The sequence below is a fragment of the Rousettus aegyptiacus genome, unplaced genomic scaffold, assembly GCF_014176215.1.
Source record: "Rousettus aegyptiacus isolate mRouAeg1 unplaced genomic scaffold, mRouAeg1.p scaffold_m13_p_9, whole genome shotgun sequence".
Taxonomy (NCBI): domain Eukaryota; kingdom Metazoa; phylum Chordata; class Mammalia; order Chiroptera; family Pteropodidae; genus Rousettus; species Rousettus aegyptiacus.
In genome coordinates this window covers 89,430,115-89,456,096 of record NW_023416312.1, presented here as the reverse complement: position 1 = coordinate 89,456,096, position 25,982 = coordinate 89,430,115, and the positions used below count along the sequence as shown (strand labels likewise).

Genomic DNA, 25,982 nt, shown 5'->3' with positions numbered 1-25,982 from the left:
CCGAGTCATAGTCGTTTAACAGGTAAAGATGCACAAGATTGGATTTAGAAGAGTAGATTGACCATGTTTGCTTATTTCAGATGTCAAGTGACTGTTGAATCCTGGTTTTCTACTATTGTGCCATAGTACTTTGTACGCATAATTTATGAAGCCTTTCCATCTTCCTACTGTGTTTTTTTTTCAAGTAATTTAAGCTATGAAACATGCAAGCTGAATTTTAAAGATGTGCTGGAAGGGCAGATTTATCTCAAACCTTATGTGTGTATCTTGCTCTCCGAAGTCCTTTTACATTCAGTATCTTATGGGATTTCTCACAACAAACCCAATAATGTTTTTCCCATTTTATAGTTGAGGAAATGTAAGGCTGAGTAAGCCCAAAGTTGTGGAGCTAGTAAGAGTTTAGGAGCCATTGCCGGGCACCTTTGTTGTTGGATATGGGTGAAAGCATATCTGAACCCATCTTTGAGAAGCTTATTATAACTTGCAATTCTGTTTTTGTACCTCCCACTGAATTAAACCAGTTAGTAAAATATATGAATTTTCAAAACATGTACCACGTATGCAGGTTTTCAATGATACACTAAGATTTCTTTTTCATTCCAGATCCAAAAATTCATTAAGTGTTGATTGTGTTCATGAACACTGTATTACATATGATAGAAGTAATATAAAAATTAGCTTATATTATTATCTAGGTTTCCTAAAATAAGTAGCATATGTGGATGGTTTTAGTTGGTAGAAGCTACTGGATTTCTGTTCAGATACAGCTTGTCGGGGTGAGGGGTAGCTTTGGTCCCTTTTAGGATGTATGATGCAACTTCACTATATTTAGATTTTTGTCTACTTGGGAAGTGTCAGTGGATTATTTTTGCAGTGTCTTATTCCTCATGACTGGCAGGATTGGTAGCTTTAAGCATTTTCACTTTCAAAACAAACATGACTTATAACCCATGTGGTTACAATGACTGTAGTTGCTTTGGTGAACATTTGAAACTATGCAGTGAGAATAAACAAGACTATTACTGTACGTGTTTTTTTTTTAAAGCTAACCTAATGCACTGGAAATGGTGTAGATGAAATAGAGGGGAAAGATGTGAACATTGAAAATATATTCCACTTGGCAGGAGGGCATTAAAATTAAGGAGATATTCATTCACTCATTCAACAAATACATAATGATCCAGGCATTGTTCTTGGCACTGAAGATACAGCAGTGAAGAAAAAAAAAGACAAATATTCCTGCCCTGTTAGAGATGACATTCAAGAGGGAAAGAAGAGACAATAAACATAAATAAAATTTTTTATGTCAGATGTTGATAAGTACTATGGAGAAAAATAAAGCAAGGAAGAAAAATGGGGTGTTGCAGTATGTGTCTGTGGGGGTAGCTAGAGAGGGCTAAATTGTGAAGATGACATCTGAATTATGACCTGAAGGGAGGAGGTAATATAGATTATCTATACAAAGAGAGCTCCAGGCAGAGGGAGCAGCAGGTACATACACCTTGAGATGAGGCAACTTCCAAGGACGAGCAGAGACCAGTGTAGCTGGAGTGGCGTGAGCAAAGGAGAGAATAGTAGGAGATGAGGTCGTGAGGTGGCCAGGAAGCTTGGCCAGCTTACAGTGGGAAGTTTTGTTTACAAGGTGTGTGGCTGATGTTGAGCTAGTGTGGTGGACACTGTTTGGTGCCTTGCCCACATTCCCTTTACCAGTCGTGTGTACCTATCCCTTAGTTGCTGGCAGTGTTGGTTGTCGAGGCTCATAGTTGCCTCCTCCTCTGTAGCAGGAGCCTTCTTGCCTAAGAGGTTTTGCTTTCTCGTCCTTATGGGAAGCCCCTAGCCAATAACTGGTTCAACCTCTTTGCCTCAAGATGGGACCAACTCTGTGGTGTAATTCATGCCCCACAACTCTTCATGGGATCAAGTTACACAAGACTCCAGCTGCACCACCTCCTTGCTTGGTTAGGTCCTTCCCCTGCCCTTCGCTGCTTACTTCCATTTTCCCCCAAAGAAATGCTCTCTCAGGATTTGCTTCTAGGAACAGAACCTAAGACAATCAACTTTCAACAACACGATTTTACAAAGGTAATATATTCTGTTTTCTTTACAAAGGTCCACTTTGGGTTATATTTTATTGAACCAGGCACCCTGGATGGTGAGGCAGATAGATGATTCATGCCAGTCTCCACTACCTTCCCTTGTCTTAAGGAGCCAGAAAATATATTCATAAACTAGATGGCACTAGAGGTGCCACTATTGACACCTGTGACTGTCTTTCTAATTCTAGTCATTGTAAATTAGGGTCTTGATGGTGTTATGTTACAGTGATTGATTCTTTTTTTATTGGTAAATGAACCCACAGGAAGGTCCCTTTAGACGTCTCATTTTAGTTACCTGAATGCGCAATCAATATATATTGACTTCTGCAATCATGCAATTGTGCGTGAGTGAATACAGTAATGTTTTGTTTGAGAATTGGCAGTGTTTTACACACCCTTTGTTTAACTAGAACTTTCCTGTACTCTACCTTAGGAAGGGGAAATAAGCTGTGGCTGGCAAATCTGAACCCATCTCAAAAATAACAGGTGATTGATTTGTCTTCACCTCACTTGTCACTGATGTGGGCAAACTAACTTTGTTGTCAGGGACAAGGTTCAGAGAACAAGTTTTGGGTAACAAGTGTTCGATTATAAATTTGAACTGTAGGAATTGATGTAATTAAACTCCGGCTGAAGGCCTTCTCCCTTGCATGGGCTGTGAATGAACAAAGCCAAGTTCCTGAAGGGCATCTCCAAGTCTGAGATTCTCCACTACCCGCTTTTGACATAGAATTTGTCCATGATCCTGAGAACATTTGATCCCCCTTTCACAGAGCCGCTTTTAAGGTATAAGACCAGGGCCACTCATGTTGTATAAAGATACTTTGGTATTCTTTGGGATCACTGTAACACAATGCAATCAAGAACCTAGTTTTAAAATGCCCTCCACCACTGAGGACCAGAATTAGACAGTCACGGGTGTCTACAATGGCACTTCTAGTGCCATTTAGCTGGCTCCTTAAGACAATGGAATGTAGTGGAGACTGGTATGAATGATCTGTCTCACCATCCAGGGTGCCTGGTTCAATAAAATATCACCCAAAGTCAACCTTTGAGGAGAAAAATAGAATATATTAGTTTTCTAAAATCGTGTTGCTGAAAGTTGGTTTCTTCTGTTCCCTAGAAGCAGATCCCAAGACAGGGATTCCTTGGGGGATAATGGGAGTAAGCAGGAGAGGGAAGGGGAAGGAGCTACCAAGCAAGGTGGTGGCTTGGCTGGAGTCTAGCTCCTTTAACCTGATCCCATGTATTCAAGCCCCTTTGCCCTCCTGTCTCTTCCCTCACTGTATTCATCTAGAATAGTCCTGATGGTGTAAGTTGCCATCTTATACTTTAATACTTACCCAGTAAAGTAGGCAGAGGATATGCAGTTGATCCTACTTTGCAGGTGAAGCAATAAAGATTCAGATGCTTACGTGACTTGTCCAAGATCACAAAACTAGTATTGGGAAGAGTCAGAGAGAGACCCCAGATCTAATTGCTGTGCCCTCCCAGAGAAAAGTATTATGAAAAGTCAATGACTTATTTATACATTCATTTGATTTCCTCCTGTGTGGGGATGTCAGTGCATCTCTGTTTATCCAACCCAAATGTGTGTTTTTTTTTTTTTCCAAGTACGGTAGTTCCTCCTCATCTGTGGTTTCACTTTCCGGTTTCAGTTACCCCTGGTCTGAGATTATTAAATGTAAAATTCCAGATATTTTTGAGAGATAGGCCACATTGACTTTACTTTTATTACATTATATTGTTAAATTGTTATTAGTTATTGTTTTTAATCTGTTACTCTGTCTAAATTATAAATTAAGCTTCATCCTAGGTATGTATGTATGTATGTATGTATGTATAGGAAAAACATATATATAGGTTTTGTTACTATCCACAGTTTCAGGCATCCTGTGGGGGTCTTGGAATATATCTCCCAACAGAAAAGGGGGGACTGCTATAGTTTGCTTAGGTAGTGCTCTGCTCATTGAAGCCTCCTAGTGGCTGGCTGTGCTTCTCACTGAGTGGTTCTGTAAGCCTTGAGCTTCTGCATTGTGTCTGTAGTGTTCCTGGGTCTCATTTTACATTTAATTTTTATCATTTGCACAACCAGCCATGTCCTTGTCAATCTCCATCATATGGCGGCATATTCGCCACTCCTGTTTATTGTCTTGGCTCCTGGTTGGTTAGCATTGAGAAACGTCATCAATTAATGCCATACTCTGTTGTGTAGGATACTGACACAGACTTCTGAGTACTGGTCTTGGTGTTGCCTATGCTTTTATACCCAAGCTCCAGTTATTTTCCCAAGATTTTAAAAAAGTAAACAAACAAATAGACAAACCTACCAACCAACCTCAGTATATTTGGATCAGCTTTCTTCCAGTTCAACTGGACAGTTGGGGTGGCTGTTGGGATGTGGGGAGTAGGTTTTCTATGGTCAGATACATGATTCCCTATGGGACAAGCTAGTGATTGTGACTTTTATGTTTATAAACCTTTATAGAAGAAAGTAGAAATCTCTCAATGATTCAGAGCATCAAAGATAACAGGGACATCTCTTGTCATTTTTATAAAGATGGACAAAAGGAAGCAATTCAATTACAAATATTGACTGAGCCCATATTCTGTCTGGTTTTGTAGGAAATTTTCTAGGGACCTTGTTCATCAGGACCTTCACAGGCTCTCTTCGTGGCTAGTTACACTTAAGATAGGGAAAATTCCAGGAATTTGATAGCTTAGATAATTAGTAGGCTTTCTCATGCCATATGGCCTATGTTTTCAGTAGTGGGACTCACTCACATGGAGTCAGCTCCACTTTCTCACTCCATTCTTATGCTTAAGGGTAAGCATTGGTGGTAGGTTTGGCCTGGGCACAAGGCATAGGCTTGAACTACCTTACTTTCTTTTTCTTTTTCTTTTTCTTTCTTTCTTTCTTTCTTTCTTTCTTTCTTTCTTTCTTTCTTTCTTTCCTTTTCTTTCTTTCTTTTTCTTTCTTTTTGTTTTTGCTGAGGCAATCCTTGGTTGACCTCACAGGTTGCAAGGACCTTGTCAGCTTACAATCCCTTATTTTTTTACTTTTTACTTTTTTATACCTATAGCATCTGGTCTTCCTAGGTGGGTATCCCATCCAAGTACTAACCAGGCCTGACCCTGCTTAGCTTCCGGATCAGATGGGATCAGGCTTGTTCAGAGTAGCATGGCCTTAGACTGGGCCTGAATTTTCATGTGAAATTTATCTGTGCTGTGTGTGAAGTGGCCAAGTCAAGTTACCACAGATCCTGTGGTGAAGTTGGGTGGGTGAGAGAAGTCTACCACACCTCTATATAAATGCCAGGGCACCTGCTAAGTGGGCACTAGGCTCCATCCAGTAGAGAGGAAGTCTGGCCTGGGCAAAACAACCTTTGTAAAGCAACTACCTGGGCTTGGTGGCTTTTGTAGGACACCTGGCTAAGGAGGATTTTTACCACCTGCTCTACCCCAAATACTGAGTAAGGCACATCCCTCTAAATGACAGCATTCACATATAGGGGCTACATACATCTGCCTGTATTTAGATTCAAGCTAACCCCAGGGGGCACAGCTACTTATAATTTTCTTGCCAAAACATGGAAAAAATTAGGGGTTTGTTGCCTTTTAATTCAATGAGAAAAAGCATTACCATCTCCTCAGGCAGCTAAGTATGTGGAGGTGCTGATTAAATCTTTGTGTTTCCCTCTGGAAGTATAGTTTCTCAGCCTGTTTTGGTGGACCCCCTTTGACTCTTTTTGTTGTTGCTACTGCTGTATTTAAATTCAAAAAGGAAAAGAAAAAGAGTTGTCTGGAGTAATTTGCTTTCAAGAAGCAATGCTTAATTGAATAATCCCTGTCTAATGGTGTTTTCCTTCCCAGGGTTGCTTCTAAGTCTGCCACTAGCCCCAATTTCTCTAGCTCAAAAGGTTTTTCAGGTTTTACATGTTGCACATGTTGTCTAGCATGGTGCCCCATGGACAGAAAACACTATATTCCCCACACATATACCTTCTCTCTCCGGAGAGTTGTATAAGACTAGAAGAAGCCAAGGTTGATTTATACATTAACCTTATGTAAACATTCATTGGTTTTCTCATCTTTGTGGCCCTATACAGAGTCTATCATAGATCTGATTCATAGCTGAATAATTGAGTATGCTAATGATTTTATTGAACCTAAGAAATATATCTGTGTTGGGTCCTGGATTTAGGATCAGAGACCTGGTCGTGGTCCTAATTCTGTCATGTATTCTCTGGGTAGCCTTAAGCAAATAGCTTCAGCTTTCTTCACTTCCCTCACAATCATGATAATACTTGTCTTGTTTATTTCACATAGTTGTTAGGAAGATAAAAATTAAATCGGAATGAGGGACTATATGGGAAAGCACTTTTTAAACTGAAAGGCTAAAAACAGCAATTGAATTGGTTACTATTCTACTAGTAACACATGGCATTGGGTTTGGATTTCTTCTGTATCTGTTGTTAGCACTGAATGATAACATTTAGTGTTTTTCACTCCCTGCATCAAAACATTTTGATAACTTCTGATAGAAATAACGCTGATTTTTGATAAATTTCATTTAGGATAATCACCTCAGAGCAAGGAGAGCACAGAATTATGCTGAAGTGTTGATTTTAACCTTTTCCAGTGTGTATAGACACATGGATTGAATTACAAAATATTTTACCATCAGATAAAAATTCATTCAATCATAACACTGAAGGGGTTTGAGGAATGATTCCAACTCTGCAGACCCAATATATTGCCTAGGGCACTTGCGACCTGTGCAGAGGGTTGCGAGGAAGCACTGAAACCCACAGTTATTAAATTCATGATTGAGCTACATCAGTTTCAAATCTGAAAAACAAGTAAGTAAAAGAGTAGGTTATCAGTTAGGAGGCCTGAAAAGAACTGGGAGGTGAAGATGGGAAACTCATGTCTTCTGATGCAAAATCAGTTGTGTTTCTATACACCATCAATGAATAATCTGAAAAGGAAATTAAGACAGAAATTCCACTTATAATAATATCTAAAAGTAGAAAATACAAAAGAATAAATTTAAACAAGGAAGTGAAAGATGTGCACACTGAATACTAAAATATTGGTGAGAGAAATTATGTTAGAACTAAATAAATGGAAAAGCACCCTGTGTTCATGGGTAGAAAAACTTAATAGTTAAGATGTCTGTACTACCCAATATAATCTATGGATTAAATGCAATTTGTTTCAAAATTTATCAGCCTTTTTCATAGCCATGGAAAAGCCAATCCTCAAATTCATGTAGAATTGCAAGGCACCCCTATATACACAAAATTATAGCGAAAATGAAGAACAAAGTTGGAAGATTCATGCTTTTTTATTTTAAAACTTACTACAAAGCTGCTGTAATCAAAGCAGTGTGGTATTGGCATAAGGAGAGACTTATAAACCAATAGAATATAATTGAGCATCTAGAAATAAACCCATGTATTTATGGCCCATTGATATTTTGACAAGGGTGACAAGTTCATTAAATGCAGAAACACTCATCTCTTCAACATATGGTGCTGGGACAACTCGACTTCCACATGCAAAAGTATCATGTTGGACCCCTACCTCACAGCATATGTCAACATGAACTCAAATGGATTAACAATCTAAATATAAGAACTAAAGCCATAAAACTCATAGAAGAAAACATAGAATAGTTCTTCATGCACTTGGATTTGGCAACAAAGTCTTACAGATCATACCAAAAGCATGAACAACTGAAGGAAAATTAGATCAGTTGTACTAAATCAAAAATAAAAACTTTTGTGCAAAGGACATTATCAAGAAAGTGAGAAGACAACCTACACAATGGGGAAAAGTATTTCTAAATCATGTATCTGATAAAAATTTAATATCTACAATACATATGTCCCCCTCTTATGATGGTTCAACGAACAATATTTCAATTTTATGATGGTGCAAAAGTGATACATATTCAGTGGAAACCATACTTGGAATTTAGAATTTGGATCTTTTCCTGGTCTAGCAATATGCATTATGATACTCTCATGATGCTGGGCAGCAGCAGTGAGCCACAGCTCCCATTAAGGCACACAATCATGACAGTCAGTAATCGATACTCTACAGTGTACTGTGTTGCCATCTCTCTCTCTTTTTTTGATATTGTGTTCTGAACATGTTTAAGGTAGGCTAGGCTAAGCTACGATGTTCAGTAATTTAGGTGTATTGAATGCATTTTTGACTTATGAGATTTTCAAGTTATGATGGGTTTGTCAGGACAGAACCCCATCATAAGTTGAGGAGAATTTGTATATAATGAGCTCTTAAAACTCAACAACAAAAGAGAAAAAAATGGGCATAAGACTTGAATAGACATTTCTCCAAAGAAGATATACACATGGACTATGAGCACATGAAAGGATGCTTAACATCATGTCATTAGATTAATGCAAATCAAAACCGTAATGAGATACAGTCTCATACCCATTCAGATGACTATAATTTTTTGAAAAAAATATAACAAGTGTTAGCAATGAGGAGGAGAAATTGGAACCTTCATTACATTAATGGTTGGAATGTAAAGTGGTACGACTCTGTGGGAAATGTTGGTGGGTTCCTCAAAAAGTTAAAGGTTAAATTACTATATGATCTAGCAAGCCCACTCCTAGGTACATACACAAAAGAATTGAAAGCAGGGATTCAAACATACTTGTATGCCAAATGTTCATAGCAGTGGTATTCCCAATAGCCAACAGGTAGAAACAACCCAAATGTCCATCACCAGATGAATAAACAAACAAAATGTGGTATATGCATAAAATGGAAGTTCTTATACATGCTACTACATGGATGAACCTTGAAAACATTATGTTAAGTGAAATAAGCCAGACACCAAAAAAATATGTTGTGTGATTCCACCTTGGCAAATTCATAGAAACAGAAGGTTGATTAGAGGTTACCAGGGGATGGGCAGAGAGGAGAATGTGGTGTTATTGCTAAATAGTTACAGTTTCTGTTTATGGTAATAAATAATTTTTGGAAATAGATAGTGATGATTGTTGCATAACACCATAAATATAATTAATGCCACTGAATTGTACTCTAAAAATGGTTAAAATGGCAAGTTTTATGTTATATATTTTACTACAATAAATAAAATGTTATGACGAGAGAAACTATTTTCCTTCAGGAGTGGTTATATTATTTAAAACTACTCTTTTCAAATAATCTTTTTCTTTGAAATAGAAAATAAAGATGACCACAGAAGTCTTTCCTAAAATAGAAAACTATTCATAAAAAGGCTTTTTATATTTCATATTCAGAATGACTTCAAATGGAATAAATATTACTCACACTTTACTCGGATTCTATTTAGAAATTTTCTTTTGTTGTAACCTTTCTGAGGTGACTAATACTAAATATTGAGATAATTGTTTTTCTTTATCATGGTAATTTTTATACCAGGGGTCCCCAACCCCTGGGCTTTGGACCAATACCCATCCGTGGCCTGATAGGAACCAGGCCACACAGTAGGAAGCGAGAGAGCAAAGCATCTGGATTTGCAGCCGCCTCCCAGCACTGGCATCACCACTTAAGCTCCACCTCAGATCATCAGGCATTAGATTCTCCTAGGAGCACTGGTCCCTAGTGCCAAAAAGCTTGGGAACTGCTGCCTTATAGAACAAATAGATTCATCCTAATTATTCTGGTCCATCACCACAGCTTGTTTCTTCAATCTCAACAACCAAAGCCTCAAAACAATAGCACATTTGTGGCTAATAAAGATGCTAATACATGTTTGGAAGGCATGACATAGCTGGCTCCTCTGTTAAGGATCTCACAAGCTATAATCAAGATTTTGGCTGGAATCTATTCCTTTCTGGAGGTCAAGAGCCTCTTCTAAACTCATATGATTTTTGGCAGAGTTCTGTTGTTTGTGGCTGTAGGACCAATGTCCCCATTTTTTTGCTGGCTGTCTACTTGGGGCCATTCTCACTTTTAGAGACTACCCAGTGTTCCTTGATAGTGTTCCTACCCTCTCCCTGGCCTTCTCACAGGGCAGCTTGTTTCTTTAAGGCCAGCAGCCAAATCTTTCTCTTTTAATGCTTTCACCTGATTAAGTCAGGCCACCCAGGTTAATCCCTTTTTCAATTAACTTAAAATTAACTGACTTGGACCTGAATTACATCTTAAAATGACTCACATGATTATGGAAGCTGGCAAGTCCCAAGTACAGGGTGAGTCAGCAGGCCAGACACCCAGGAGAGTTGATAGGTTAGTTCCAGTTCAAGTTCTAATACCTGAGAACCAAGAGGACTGATGGTATAATTCTAGTCCAAAGGCAAGCAAGCTTGAGACCCAAGGAGAGCCAATGTTTCAGTTTGAGTTCAAAGGCAGGAGAAAAGTTGATGACCCAGTTCAAAGGCCATCGGGCAGAAGGAGTTTGCTTTTACTTATGGGAAGGTCATTCTTTTTGTTCTATTCAGTCCTTCATCTGATTGGGTGAAACCCACTTACACGAGGGTTTATTTAGTCTACCAATTTAAATGTTCATCTCATTCAAAAACAGTCTCACAGAAATACAACATTTGACCAAATATATTGGCCCCCTACGGCCTAGTCAAGTTCATACATAAAATAACCATTAGAGTGTTCTTCAGTAATTACATGCCCTTTCCCTGACAAGTGTGGCTAATCCAATTATCATGGCATCATGCCTCGTCCAGTTCCTGCTTTTCCTGTGAACCTGAGTCCAGGCTGAAGACCTTTCCTCAAGCTGTTTCTTATAGCTATTGTGGTAGCACATTACAAGTTTAGTTACACCATTTAAGCTGTGTGCCTCCAGGGAACTTCTGGGAGAAGAGAAGCAGACTGCACTTGCTTGGAAGCAAAGAGGCAAAAATGAAGGCAGGAGCAGAGGCAGGAGTCCTTCTCTTGCTGGACTTTCCAAGTTAGGCATGCCTACTCCATCTTCTACATGCCTCTGCCAGTTCCTCCATTCATTGCAACCACTCTAAATATGGATATCGAAAAGAATTATGTGTTTCTTTTTTGTCACCAGAAATCTGGTAAGGGACTCCTAAGTTCCCAGAACAAAAGAATGTTTAAAGAAATAGCCTGCAGCAAAAGATTTACCACCCAAAGTAGCACATGGGTCAGACTATGATCATTGGCGCTTCCTAAATCAGAGTGTGACCCACACCACCCCCCGCCCGCCAAGCCCAAAACATTTCGTCAGGGTTTCCATAGCTCAACCTGAGGTTCTCTGCCAACTAGGGACTCACTCATGGGTGATGTCTGAAAGCTCTGAGAATATCTCGTATATGTTAAGCCTGTCTTTGAGAAGTTGTCAGTTAAATAATTGTTAAAGAAAGACCTTGTGATAGGAAAGAGGAGGGAACTACTGTAAAAGGTTACTGATTGTAATACTTATGCACTTCATAGGAACTCAAAAGGTACCACTCAGCAATTAAGGAGAAAGCAGAGGGTTCAATTCCTTGATGGTGCCAGTAGGCATGACCAGGTTTCTCAGGTTGAGTTTAATTAATGCAAACATTGGAGGCCTGTCAGAGGGGACTAACTGGCAGGAACTGTCAGAAAAGGCAGGCAAGTCAGATTTGGGAATCTGTGCTGCCTCCTGGTAGGGGCACTTTGCTCCAGTGAAATCTAAGAGGAAGTATTCACAGCTGCATTTCTTTGCGTTAATGTCTCCGTCCCCATGCATGACCTGCATTTTCCCTCTCCACTCTCTTCTTGCTGCTTTGAAATAGGACTTCCTACTGAGGTTCCTATGGGATTACGAGAACATCATCAATAACTAGTGATTTCCATGGCAGCAGTAGCTTTTTAAATTAACATGGCAGCTTGCTTATTCCATCTGTGAAGGATCAAATTGGCACTCATTCACATCTCCCCTCCCTTCTACGTCTTCTTTTCCTCATTCCTCACTCCTATCTATCCTGGCCTATGAGTTCAGGTCTCCTGGTACTGGTGTTGGCCATGAAAAATAATGTATCTGGCCAGCAGAACTTGACATTCTGTAGAGGTTTTAGGATGTTTCCAATATCCCGAAGCCATGATTCTGAGCATTCAGAAATATTGATAGGAATTTTTTTTTGCGGGGGAAAATCAACTCTTTTTCTCCTGCTGTCCAAGTTGTGAATGAATAAGAAGTCAAAAGAGAGAGGTATATGAACAATAAAACATCACCTTTATTCTTAATAAAGCTAATATTAGGAGATGAGGTTTTTATCTGTGAAAAGGTAGACATTCTAATAATGAACCCCATACTTAGATGAATCCACTCATTCCTAGCCATCTCTGGATTATACTAGACTCCTGGCTTATGCTCCTATTCACCACCTGGCACAGGGCCTCCACCTGCAAAAATTAAGGCATAGAGGAGCAGAGCAGAATGCATGCATTTTGTGGTAAGCTGGCTCCCAAGGAGAAAGAGAAAAGGAAGGGGCTGGCCTAGGGATGCAAGTTTCTCTTTTAAAACCTCACAAATACTCAATCCAGAAAATAGCGAATGATGGGGCAGAGAGAAACCATCTGTGTTAGGCTCCTGAGTTTCATAGTGAAGAAAATATAAAGGAGAGAGAACTCCCCAACCTCCTGCAAATTAAGCAATGAAAAAGACTTTAGAGGAATCTTTAGACCTAAAAGTCTAAAATCTTTAGACTATAAAAGACTTTGGAGATTGGTCAACTCTATTTGAGAACATCTGGGCTCATACAGGGGATGTGACACACAGAATGAGGGTAGGCTCTTAAGCTGGGCTGAGAGTTGAGATACCTCAGTTCTAAGGTGGTTTTCCCTCCGTTCCTCTCTCCCACTAGCACTTAGAGTGTTAGATTTGTTTGGTGGAATCTTTGACATAATGGCAAAGAATAGATTCATAGAAAGGAAACAAGGTTCAAGAGAATTGATTTCTCAGGAATGTTGTTTTGCAAACTGCCCATCATCATCTCTATCACTGCCATTAATACTCTCATGCAATGTTAATGTTTAGGTACCTACTTGATCATATTCTGTACAAATGTGTTTAGCACAGTGAGATGGCAGAGGAGAGCTAAGTGTGAGGAAATTTCTCTCCTGTGCCTCAAGAGTAGAATTTCCTAACCCACAGTAAATACATTACCTCTGGGAAGTGTATATTCCATGGAATTATCATTCTCAAGGAGGATCTGCATACTTTCAGACATAACTTCTGTTCATAAGAGTCTATATTCTTAGAGTATGTACCCAGAGTTCAAACACTTCTTCCTGTCTACACCACTAGGTACTAACTACTGTCATTGGTTGCCTGAATTATAGCACTAACCTACTGACGAGTTTCTCTGCTCCTGTACTTGTGCCCTGAAGTCTGTTCATAGCAGCTAGAGTGACCTTCTGATTGCATAAGCCAGATCACATCACTCTTCTACCTGGAACCATTCTTTGGCTCCCTACCACTCAGAATTAAAGCCAGAGTTATTACAGTGGTCTACATGGCTTCCTATCACCTCCTACCACTTTCCTCTCCCACTCCAGTCTCTCAGCTCTAACCACACTGGCCTCCTTCCTTTTCTAAAAAAAGGGGGGAAAACCCAGCGAGTCATACTCCTACCTTGGCATCTTTGCATTTTTGATTCCTCTCCTGGGAACACTCTTCTAGATACCTCAGTGACTCACTCTGTTCTGGTCTTCCTTCAGGCCTCTTCTCCAACATTACCTTCTCACTAAGACTTTCTGTGTTATTTTGATTAGGCTAGGTTATACTGCAGTAACAGAAAGCTAACTGATATGTCAGGAGTTTAACTTGTAAAATATTTTTTATCTCACTGTATGGGTCTAGCAGAAATTCAGAGTAGCTCCCTTCCCATCAGTGCCTCAGATATTCTAGGAGGTCTCATCTTACTGATTTGTTTACTACCTGTAGACTCTCCCCTGCTATATACTGTATGTGTTGAATAGTGCCTGGCATATAGTAGGTTCTCAATAAGTATTCATTGAAAGAATATTGAAAAAGTTAGTATTATGAGTGGGAATGGAAAATGAAAAGGGCAAAGAAAGCAACTTTGTACATGTGTCTTCTTCTTAGGTGGAAGATGATGAAAAAAAGTCAATTCCACATACTATATTTGATTATTGTTATTAAAGTGACTGTAGAAGGCTTATGGACTTTAGAACCTAGCCAGGTTTTCAGTATTAAGGTTTAGATATTGTATTAGGTTTCTATTGCTGCCATAACAAATTGCCACAAACTTAGTGGCTTAACCAACACAAATTATTATCTTACACTTCTGTAGGTTAGAAGTCAGATAGACATCTACTCAGAACAAAACAAAGGTCTTGGTATGGCAGCATCCCTTTCTGGAGGCTCTAGAGGATGATATATTCTCACCCATTTTGGTTGTTAACAGAATGCAGGTCCTGGTGAGATGGAGATTCCTATTTTCTTGCTAGCTGTCAACTGAGGGCCATTCCCAGCATATAGGTGAGAACTGCATTTCTTGAATGTGTTGAGGACCATTTGAGCTTGCAAACTGATAAATATGATGTTGTGGCCAAATTGAACTAAATGCCTTTTGATGAGCTCGAGTGCATCTTGTGGCTAACTAGGAAGAGAAGGATTTAACCATTGCATATTTTAAATGAAACAAGATATGCCAGGACTCACATCTCAATCAGTTAGAAGAGCCTTCTCCTACCTCTTTTCACCCTATCTTCTTTTCTCTTTTTACTTCTCTGGAGTCACTTGCACAGACATATTATGTGGAATGTCAGGTAGCACAAAGCCACAATGATATATACATGCTTTATTATTTTTTTGAGAAATGATTTTGATAGATCGGCCCACATGCCGATATTTGCTTTATGATTCTTGCCAAAAGGTTAGTTAATATGGGCTGCTAATGTATTGGAGTGAATTTTCATCCATGTCACTGTGGGTAGAAGGAGGTCAGTGGGTAATAGAGGCCCATATGATCACAGAACACTAGCAGGAAGGGGAAATAAGAGAATTCTCCTTGCCTGAAAATAAGTGTAGCATTTCCTAACTAATGAAGTAAAATGTGTTTGCTACTTAGGTACCTTTTGGCAGGGGGCAGGGGATGTGGAGAAGGAGAGGTGAGTTTGATGGTATTGGACTCTCGATTATATAACTTTAAAGCAACTATACTGTAATGTATAGTTTTCAAGTCACTATCACTAGGACCAAGGGATTTCTGGCTGTTGAAAGAGCCTGTGAGGTAAGGTTTCCTGAGCTCTCAAAGTATCCCAAGGACTTGGGGCAACCGAAGATTTGGATCAGAGATCAGCTTTCAAAACCTGAAATAAGAATATGAAGGAAATAGTGATAATGAGTCATGCAGGGCACTTCCGGCATGCCATGTGAAGAAGAATGGTGTTGATGAGCACATTTTCCAGGAAGACATGGGTATAATACTTGAGAGTGACTCTATAGTATACTGGTGAGGATACCTCAGTCCTCTGAGATTCGATGCTCTAAAAATGGAAAAAAAATGATAGAGAAAATAGGCTTTCTATAGCAATTTAGCCCAAGAAAAGTCTTAAGATCAAAGGCTGAAAAAATTTCAGGCAAGAAAGTTTCTGTGAGTAGCTATAACATCATTTTGCGAGCCTAACTAGAAATTCTGTACTAACATTTATTGTGCATGGAGAAAGAGGCAAAATTTAGTGCAAAAGTAACAGCTGGAATCAATCTGTAAGTAATCTGTAAAGGCTGCCTAGATGTTTCTGTCCCTTGGACAGGGTGGCCAGGAGCACATTGCATTAAAGACAAAATGAGTGAGACTAAATAAAAATTTTCTATGAAGCCAATCATAGACATTTTCAAGAAATTCCAGATGGCATTCTGGAATAGATACCATTTGTCAGTCAATTTATTACTATGTGAGCAGTGTGGCCATCCTTCCCCCCTGCCCATGGGTCATTTCCTCCTACTTTGGTAAGGCCAGAGAGGGTTTCTCAGCCTCCTTTCTTTCTTTCTTCTCATCCCCACTTGAGCCAGGTCTTAGCTTGGCTGGCCTGCACAGAGGTGCCTGAGGATAATCACCTAGTGGTTAGAAATGCCATTGGTGCTACCCAATGTCATCACTCCCTGGAGAAAGCCTTTGCCCTAGGCTGAGGAAGGACCCCACTGATGTGTACCAGTAGTGCTTTACATCTTGCCAATCAGAGGATTCCTATGACCTGGATAATTGGCATGCTCACTATTGCGTTTTTCTCTCTTTCTGGTCTGGACTGTGTGGGCCAAACTCATATGAATAGAATAGCCGAGTCCTTGCAGGATGTTGAAATCTTTGAGGGTCACAAAGGGACTTCAGGACTGATACTACTTCTTTACAAAGAGGTTCATAAACCAGATGGTCTTTACCCATCAAGTCCACTGATTCTCATATAAGGAGAGGGATGCTACCAGCATCTAGTGGGTAGAGTGCAGGGATGCTACTAAATATCCTATAGTGCATATAACAGCCTCTTAAAACAAGTAAGTATCTTGCCCCACATGCTAAAAGTGCCCGTGTTCAGAAACCCTAGCCTAGTCCAAATCACTTATTTTAGAGATGAGAAAGCTGAGGCTTAGAGATGTGACATGGCATTCCAAAGGTCACCCAGAAAGTCAGCAGTGACTCAGGATGAGGATTCTGGTTTCCTAGCCATCAGAATTCATTTCTCAACAGTTTCATCTCTGTCATGGACAGTGTTTCCTCCATGGCAGGTGCCAGGCAATGTACTGAGCTCTTCGTATGTATTTCCTGTTCTTCTTAACATATACCTTTAAGGTAGGCATGGTTCTCCCTAGAAGGGCCTCAATTTATCCATGTGCAAAGTCTTGTAGGCCATTAGGAATGTAAAGGTGATGCCAGAAGAGACATGGTTCTTGTCTTCCGGGAGAGCTTACATTCAAGTTGTGAAGGAAAGACATATATATAAAAATGTTTTATATATATATATATATATATATATATATATATATATATATATATATATATATAAAATTATCAATCTAACTTTCAGTAAAAGTCTGTTATATAAACAAAAAGTTCTCCCAAGACGAGACCAGATAAATTTCCTAAAATGTTATATGGAAAATAAGAGTTAGAATGAGCCATTTACTTTAGCTTTGAGAGAAGGCTGCATGAACAGGAGGGCATCCTTCATTTGCTCAATGAGAATTCTTTGAGTGTGTTATTATGAGCGAGGCACAGTGCTGGACCCCACATATTAAATGGTAAATGGGACAAATAATATATTTGTTTCAGAGAGCTTGTATTTCCGTGGGGAGATTCAGAGACAAATACAGATATTCGTACATAAAATAATCACAGATTGTGACAGGTACAAAACTACCTAAGGTGGCTGAAAAGCCATCTTTGAGCAAGTGGCATTTAGGTAGAGCCCTGAAGGATGTAAAGAGGGAAACCATACGGAACAGCACTTGCAGGGTCTTTGGTCAGGAAAAAGCCTGCCATATTCTAGACACTAATGGAAACTAGTGTGAGCAAGACTTGCAATGGAAATAAGGAGGCAGGAGGCTACTATGGAAGGGGGTTTGCATTTTGTTCTTTCATGAGAAGATCATAACAGCATGAATGAACAGAATTTGAAATGAAGACCTAAGAATGGAAGGGATTGCAAATGAGAAGGTAACTGAAATTCCTAGAACTATTTTAAAGCTTTTCTATCTTGGCTAAATGAAATGACCGTTAGTATTGATCAATTTCATTCAGCACAAGGTTTACTTAAGTTACTCACTTACATTTAAATCTGACATCTTGATAGTGTCCACTGTGGCAGTAAAGCTTGAATATCACATATAGATAAATAGGTGGATAGTTAGCTGGGAGGTAAAATGGAGGTCTTGAGTTTACTCCTCCTGTGGTTGAAAGAACTTTTCAGCATGACAGGTGCTCAGTGACATGGAAGAGTAATCTCTCTAACTACTCCATTTTTGTCTCACGTTCTCATTATATGAGGTCATTTGATAATCTCTACATTTTGCTATATTTTCTTTTTCATTGGAGATATTAACTATTTGCTTGTTGGAGTTACTAACATATGTCTAATAACTTTGGTTGGTAGTCCCATGGCTGTATGTGATTTTCATTGCTCTGGTGATCTCAGATTTGCTTTGATTCAAATCATGTATCATTAAGTATGTTGAGTCATCTTTGTGATGAGTTAATTTTAAAGCAAAAAAAAAACAGCATCATCAAATAATTGAGGGCTTTTTAACTACTTCCAGCTCGAAGTCAGCAAACCTTGTAAATTACAACATCCTGGTGAGGTGAAGGTGCCTTTGTGGCATAGTCTAAATAGTTTCCTAGAGACTTACTTTTCTATCTTTGAATAAAGAAAGAAAAATTTGTTGAAGACAGGGGTAATCTTTGAAACTAAATTATACTGAAGAACCCAATCCCTCTTTAATACATCAATCTTTGTACAAAGCAGGCTTACCGTAGACTTAGTGGTAAACACACTCGAATCCTGGCTTCTAGGCTGGGCTTTTCTAACAACTACGACTTATCAAGTCACTTCCTCTCTCTGAGCTTTATTTTCCTTATGTTTTAAGACAGATGGGTTACATTATATTCTCTCTAAAGAAATTTTATTTGGAATGACATGGAGGATTACATTGTAGTGTTTGTGATACCAGTAAGTATTTGGGTAGCTGTTTCATATAGCCAATGCTATATTTATTGATAAAAGTTATAATGTAAAACAATAACTGAATTTTCTAAACCTAGGAAGGATAAGTGATTGTTAACTTCTTTAATTAAAAAATATATTTAAAAGGTCTATCTATTATACTGGAAGTATTTAAGTTTATCGATGATTAAGTTTATCTATAGATTAGTTATTTCTTTATCTCTAGTTTGAAATAGGAATACTGTATTTCTGTGGCTTAGGTCAGGTCATCAGGTCATCTTCCCTTACCATGATTACCTCCCATTCCCAACCTTGTCCTTGATCTTGGTGATTGCTTAGAAGCCTGGAGGAGAATGGGGATGGTTTAATGGAAGTCTAGAACTCCTGCTGGGAAACCAATTCCAGATGCAGCTTGCCCAACTAATGCTTAGTAGGGTACCTTTTATACCAGGAACTAGCTCTTTCATAAATTGTGCTCATAACTATCATCACACCACTAAAGTCACTTATTTTTGTCACCTCCGTTTCTAACTATGCTACTCGTCAGTGTCTGCGAGTCAGTGAATGTGTGGATTTGCATATTTGTACTTATCTCTTCCAGTTTTCTACTACTCTTGTGGGACTTTGGAATCCTGAGTCGGTGGGCTGTGTGGTCAAGGACAAGAGCACTGACTATGTGGGCACAATTTCTTGGCAAAGTCTTACTTCTAGGCAGCTGTTGTCATGGGGCTCAGCAGCCTTCCTCAAAACATGGGGCCACACAGTCCAGAAATCAACAATGAGCCATATACCATGTTATCTGCCTTGAAGAGTCAAGTTGAACCTCTGAAACTGGAGGAGGCTTTATATAAATTCATTGTCTACCTAATCACTGGAGTCCTCAGTCCATCTCAAAGATTGCATAAATCTATTGTTGGGAAGAGCAGCAGGAATCACTGAATAAATGCGAACAAATTTTTGGAATGAACAGAAAGAGGAGTGGTTTTCAGTAGATAGAGGTTCTGTGTGAGAAGGGAATGCACTAGAAAGGGGAAAATGGCAGGAAACATTGGACTAAGTCAGGGCAAGAAGAATCCCATTATTTTTTCCTGTTTTGATGAGCTGACTTCTTTGCAAGCCTACTCTCCCTTTTCTAGAGATAGTGCCCCTTGGAAGTATTGTATCCTCATCCCTTTTATATATTAGAACTAAGGTTTAGTGCTGGGGTGCTTTGGGAAGTCTCCTGTCACTCCTGCTACTGTCAATTGCATATATAGCCACTGTCTTACTTGAGGGTATCCTGGGAATAAATGGATTTGATGTAATAGTTTTATTTTTTTTTATTCAAAATATTCTCAAGTTCAGAAATTTTATAGACCTGAGTGAGATGTTGCCTATAAAATGTCATCTCTGGTTAAAAAGTCCAAAATGTTTCTAGCTCTTGTGTCAGTCAACATGACACCAAGCTACTCAAGAGATTGACCATTCTCTTTTTTTCTGCTCTGCTTGAATTGATTAGTGTTTGTGGCATTGGGTAGAGAGAGCCTGAGACCCAAAGCTGAGCCATTAACTGCCAAGATGCTCATGATTTCCAAGGAAATGTTCTATGCCTGTGGTTATTACTCAGAGGGCTCCTTAAATGCTCTAATCTTGGCACCTTTTGTACTTGCTAAATTCAATTTGAGGAAAGAATGAGAGAGAGAGAGAGAGAGAGAGAGAGAGAGAGAGAGAGAGAGATTATCTTGCACTTTTGTGACCTTCATGCTTTTTCCAGCATGATGTTTTGGGCTGGTTCTTGTATCAGTCAGCATGTCGCATTCACTAGAATTTTGTTGTATGTTACAGATAACCAGTTGTATCTAATTAAATAATAATGATGGCAGTGTGAGGCCTTTTCTGGGAATTAATGACCATCTGGGAAAGGCTGATGATGGCTGGAGAGTCAGCCAAAGGCTTTTAGCTTCAGTCTGCCATTAATCTCCAGAAATGCCCATTTATGAAGTCATTCTTGGTATTGAAAAATGAAAATGGAAGACAGTTAACTGCTGTTTATCACTTACTTCTGAATAACAAGTTCCTTCTGTATTACCAAAAAGTTATTCTTTTATTTTCCATCCTCCAATTGTCCTTTAATCTAAAAATATGGTTCTTATATATAACAGTGCATGAAAATGGAATTTCTCAGCTTCTATAGAGTCACGGTTTTTTTTTTTTAAGAGTTCCAAGTTTGGAAAGTTTTCTTTAAATATTTTGGATGGTAAACCAGAATTTGTCTTCAGCTGTGATGCTGGAATTTGATAAGTGTCTATATTATCATAACTATCTGCTTATGGCAGGAAATGGTTGCAAATGTTTTTGAATAGCAGCTGTTGCTAGCAAAGATGTGCATTCAATGAGATTCTAAGAAGTTATAGTCACATTCCTAGTAGATGAAGGGAACTCTCTGCCAGGAAAAGCTGTGGCTGTGTGTCTATATAATATTTTTGATTACTGCTGCTGAACACTAGAGGAAAATAGAGAACTGATTATTCATCACCTTCTTGCATAATTTAATGACATATAAAGGAAGACAACAATTCCACGTACAGGCTATCTATCTAGAACTTGTTCAAAACTCATAATACTAATTTAAAGGTTATGTTGGTTTTGTACCATTTTTACCCCACCATGAAAGTTCTTAAGGCCTGTTAAGATCCCAGCCAATGATCTGAGGATGTTTTGCCAAATACAGAAGCTTCAGATCCCATCTAATTTTGACCATAAGCTGTTTATATTTTCCAAACATCACAGCATTATTCTCCCCATAAGACATTTGCTGGTGCTATCAGTCTTCCTAAATGCATGTTAAGTGTATGCATTTGGGGGAGTAGAATGAGTCAGCATGTCACTAATCACAGCTTTGGAGGCAGTGACTCACTCCTGGCAAAATGGAATGGCCTCATTGGGAAGGGTGTGAGAGAGAAAAAATCCATCCTGGGGTCAGTTTCCTGCTTTTGCAAATGCAGATCGAATTTGCACCCCATTTGGTGGGTGGTTATCAGGCTAGAGAAAGTTGCAGTGGACCCTGTAAAAGCAGACACCTGTTCTTGCAGGGAGAAAACACTAGAAATTCCCAGTGTTGCTTAGGAAATCCAGAAAAGGCCTAGAAAGAAAACATGGGCTGAAAGGCACTCTGTGTCTATTACATCTAAGGCCAAAATTAGTGAACCAGGCCTTGCTCTTCCACAGTTCAACAAGGTAGGTCTTTGAAACAAGTGTTGATTATAGGCTCTCAAATGGAATTTATTGTCTTCATTAAGAGGTTTTCAATATCTGAGGAAAATTTGCAACAGCCCCAGTTTTGTTTGGAAATCAAAGAGTAAAGAGCAATGCCCTTGATTCTTCCATCAGAATCGGTATATACTGCATGGGAGTCAAGTTCTTGCCAGGAGCAGATGAAGGAAAAAAACATAAAACTAAGTCACTGATAATTGGTGGACATTAGCCAATTTTACCTGTAAATATTTATATTGTATCTCCAACTGAAATGTGTGAACTCTGCATGGTGTTTGTTTAGATACAATATGGTTATTGGTATTAAAATATTTCATTGCATCCAGACACAGTTTAACACTGTTAAATTCTCACTGTACTAGAAATAGAAGTATATATAGTTGAGTAAGCTATTTCCAGGCCTTTAGTATTTTAAATTAAGCCCCTAAAAATAAAACTGTCAAGCTATTAAATACTTTTCTTAGAAACGTTTTGGGGGAATGTTGTTTCTTTAGTCTTCAGTGGGAGTAGATTTGATTTAAGACATTCGCTGCTTTCATGAAGCTCTAACTTGAGTTCATTTTGTTATGTGGTGACCACAGTTCTGGATGACGCCCCCCCTGGCACACAGGAATACATTATGTTACGGCAAGATTCCATCCAATCTGCGGAATTAAAGAAAAAAGAGTCCCCCTTTCGTGCTAAGTGTCACGAAATCTTCTGCTGCCCGCTGAAGCAAGTACACCACAAAGAAAACACAGAGCCCGAAGGTTTGTGCACGACAGATGCGTGTTTTGCTTGTTTTCTCTCATTCTTCTTTCTTTCTCTTTCTTTTTGACTGTGCATTGCCCTCTGGTGTGCTGTGTGTCGTTCGGCCCCTGACGTAGTTAGGAGGCCCCCTAGCTCGCTGGTGAATGTGTTATGCAGTCTCTGATGGGACACTGTATAATACAGTCATCTCTGGCACAGCACGCAGCATCCTCCTGCTTCTCACAGCTGAAGAATTTTCAGCTGGTGGCATTACACTTCCCCGTTTGGGCTGCTAAAGTTGCTTGCTCCTGTAGCCAACATCTGGCCCAGTCTGTAGCCATCACCTGGCATTCCTGAAGCAGCAGTCGGCTGAGGAATGGCACTTCAAAACTGAAATAATGAGAAGATTGTTCCAAATTCTCCGACTCCCTTCCACCCATAAAGCTTCTGCATTGCGCTCGAAGAATGCTCATGATCTACTTAGTCCGCTGAAGCAAGCCCAGACTCCCCATGTAATGCACGCCCCGTTGCTCTTTGCCATAGTGAAATGCATGCCTCAAGGAAACTATGAGTAGCTTGTTTTTCTTTTCAGCTCAAGCACAGGTTTGGAAAACTACTTGCTGTTACTTCAATAAGGAGTTCATCGAAATCCATGTACAAATCTATCTCAAAAGTACTTCATCTATCTAGAAAGAGCATTCATGTTTTACAGTGTTTTTGCATATATCAAATGGGAACATTTGTCACGTCAGAAAATGTGGTAAACTTTTTTGTCAGCTGTGTACATTTCAGTTTCAAAAATGACATTTGAGATGTGTAGTGTGTATGCTAATTAAACAGTTATTGTAGAACAGCCTGTTCCCCCATATCAAATACTGTTGAAGCAGTTTACCAGTGAATGACATTGGAAGTGACAAAATTCACCTGTCATTTGGCAGTCAGTGTACATGTTTGCATAAATGGTTCTGATACGATTTCTAAAAGTCACCTTCTTCCTTTTTCATGTTGCCCTTTCGTAACATTATGGGTATCTTCATTACAACTGTCTTTGTCACCTGGAAAAGACTGCCATGTGCTGCTGTTTAAAGTTTGGTGTGTGAGGAAATTACTCCAAATTGACTCTAGTTCACAATTTTGGAAGCAAGTTTTTAATATCTTAAAGTCTCCCCTTTTCTTTCCTTCCAAATAGAGTTTTCAGTGCTCATTGGCAGAAAATGAGAAGTGTACATTTTTTTTTATGTTTAATCTTATTTCAGCAACAGAATAGAACGTTTCTATTTTTTAACCCATACTTTGGTATCCAAGCTATCCACTTTGGGTATGGGTTCTGATGTTGATACTTACTCATCTAGAGATCCTTTATAGTGAGAAGATATATCTTTTGGTGGTTTAGTAGAGAAGATACTAACTTGATTTTATGCTCTAATGAAACAACAAAAAATTAACCAATGACAATTATTTCACTATATATAATGCATTCCTATATGCTCTACTTTCTCTTCTCTAAAATTGTGCATGTGTTTGCAAGTACAAAAACAATATTTGAATTATAGATATGTATTTTTTATTATATAATTATATAACAGATTATAAACTATACTGTTCTAATTATGATAATATATTATAAATTATATACTATACTGTTTTTCTACTTGCACATCAGTCTGAAAAATGAAATTGGTTTGAGTAAGAAAAATAAGCCATTTAAAAAACATCCAGTTAAATTTAGTCAAGCAATTGGTTAGAAACTTCAAATTGTTTTAACGATGCTCAGATTTTTTAGAAAACATTGAATAACTAAATTTAAGACCTTTATCCCTTTTCTTATTACATATTATTTTGGCAAGATCTATTAATTTTCAAAATATTATCTGGAGTGTATTGTGAATATTATTATGAATGTTTTCAGATGTGAAGAATTCTTTAGAGAATCGGTGACAATTAAACTCTCTTATATAAGGTTTGGATAGTTTTTATTCTGTCATTTCACCTACAAGTTGAGTAGCTGCCTAATGTGATTGTCATCCTTTCACTTATAATACTTCGATGATGGGCATTGCCTTCTTGCAGATTAAAGATTTCCCTTAGTCTTACTCTCCTACCAGTTCCTCTGGAATAGCAAAGCTAATTTTCTCCTTATTCCTATGAAGTATTTGTAAATAATATTAGATTCATTAGAGGTTTTCTGGGATGACATTTTAATACTATTTGCATTTTTACTTTACCCCCTTCAAACAAAGGCCCAGAAGCTAATGGTGAAGCAAGATTTTAAAATGAAATCACTTGATCTCTATATAAATGAACAGGGTCCAGAAGACCTTAGATGGGGGTGAGGGAAAACATGCTGTGGAAGACACCTTGGATAAATAAGGAAACATTGCTAAGAAATAAACATACTATACTTCATATAGGATACCGAAGCTGGGCATTGCCAGGAGGTGAAGTAATTGTGGGTTTGTAAGGGTTTGGTGGTCATTCTGGTGACCTGGAGGATTTTTGCAAGACTGGTTTTTAATATTGTAAGATGTAGTCTTCAGTTCTCTCTTACAGTTGCTGTAACATTTTATTATAATTAGTACAAATGGATAGAATCTTAGTTCTACACTATGTTCATACCTTGAAACATGTTATTCTCATGTGAAGCATTTTGGAGAGAGAGAGTTCCTCTCCTGGTCTCTGTGCTAAAGCATGAGACCTTAACTGCTCTTGGCTGTGGATACCCACCAGTTCCACTGCAGGTGACAGCAATAAGCTTCACCATCATTGGAAGTGTGCATGCCTAACTGCCAATATGACCTCTTCTAATGAGGTTTTTATACAGCCCTTATGTGAAAAGTGGAAAACATTTAAATATGGGGGGGGAATAAAAGTTTGAGTTGCATCAATCCTAGAAATTAGGTCAAAGAGGTTTATTTGTATTGTGATAAAGCTTGAATTAATTTTCTTCTTTCTTATTGAATTGATAAATCTATCAACTATTTTTGCATTGTTATAGACAAAGTCTTGGTGTTTCTTTTGGTTGGTGATGTTTTTGTAAGAGCCATGTTATTTCCATAGTTTATAATCATCTGAGATTTGGTACAGATAACTTATTTACAATTGTTTGCAGTCATCTGTATTTTTAAGGACATTTTTGTATTGTGTCCAGGACCCTTGGAATCCATGTAAATAATACATAGAAGGAGTGAAATATCTCGCTGGGTTTTCAGGATATACAAAGGCCAAATTACACTTTGCCAAAAACAGGTTTCTATTTCTGAG

The 25,982-nt window shown here is 38.6% G+C and overlaps 1 protein-coding gene across 2 annotated transcripts in view; it reads left to right on the top strand.

Moving 5' to 3' along the window:
- Positions 1-25,982, top strand: part of FGF13 (fibroblast growth factor 13) — a 457,427-nt gene that overhangs the window by 247,553 nt on the left and 183,892 nt on the right. Inside the window, exon 3 of one of the 2 annotated variants that reach the window (XM_016125141.2) lies at positions 22,574-22,741. The exons of the other annotated variant lie outside the window; for it this stretch is intronic. Within the exon in view, the coding sequence (XP_015980627.1) occupies positions 22,574-22,741 (168 nt within the window). The remainder of the gene's footprint in view (positions 1-22,573; positions 22,742-25,982) is intronic. 2 annotated transcript variants of the gene reach the window in all.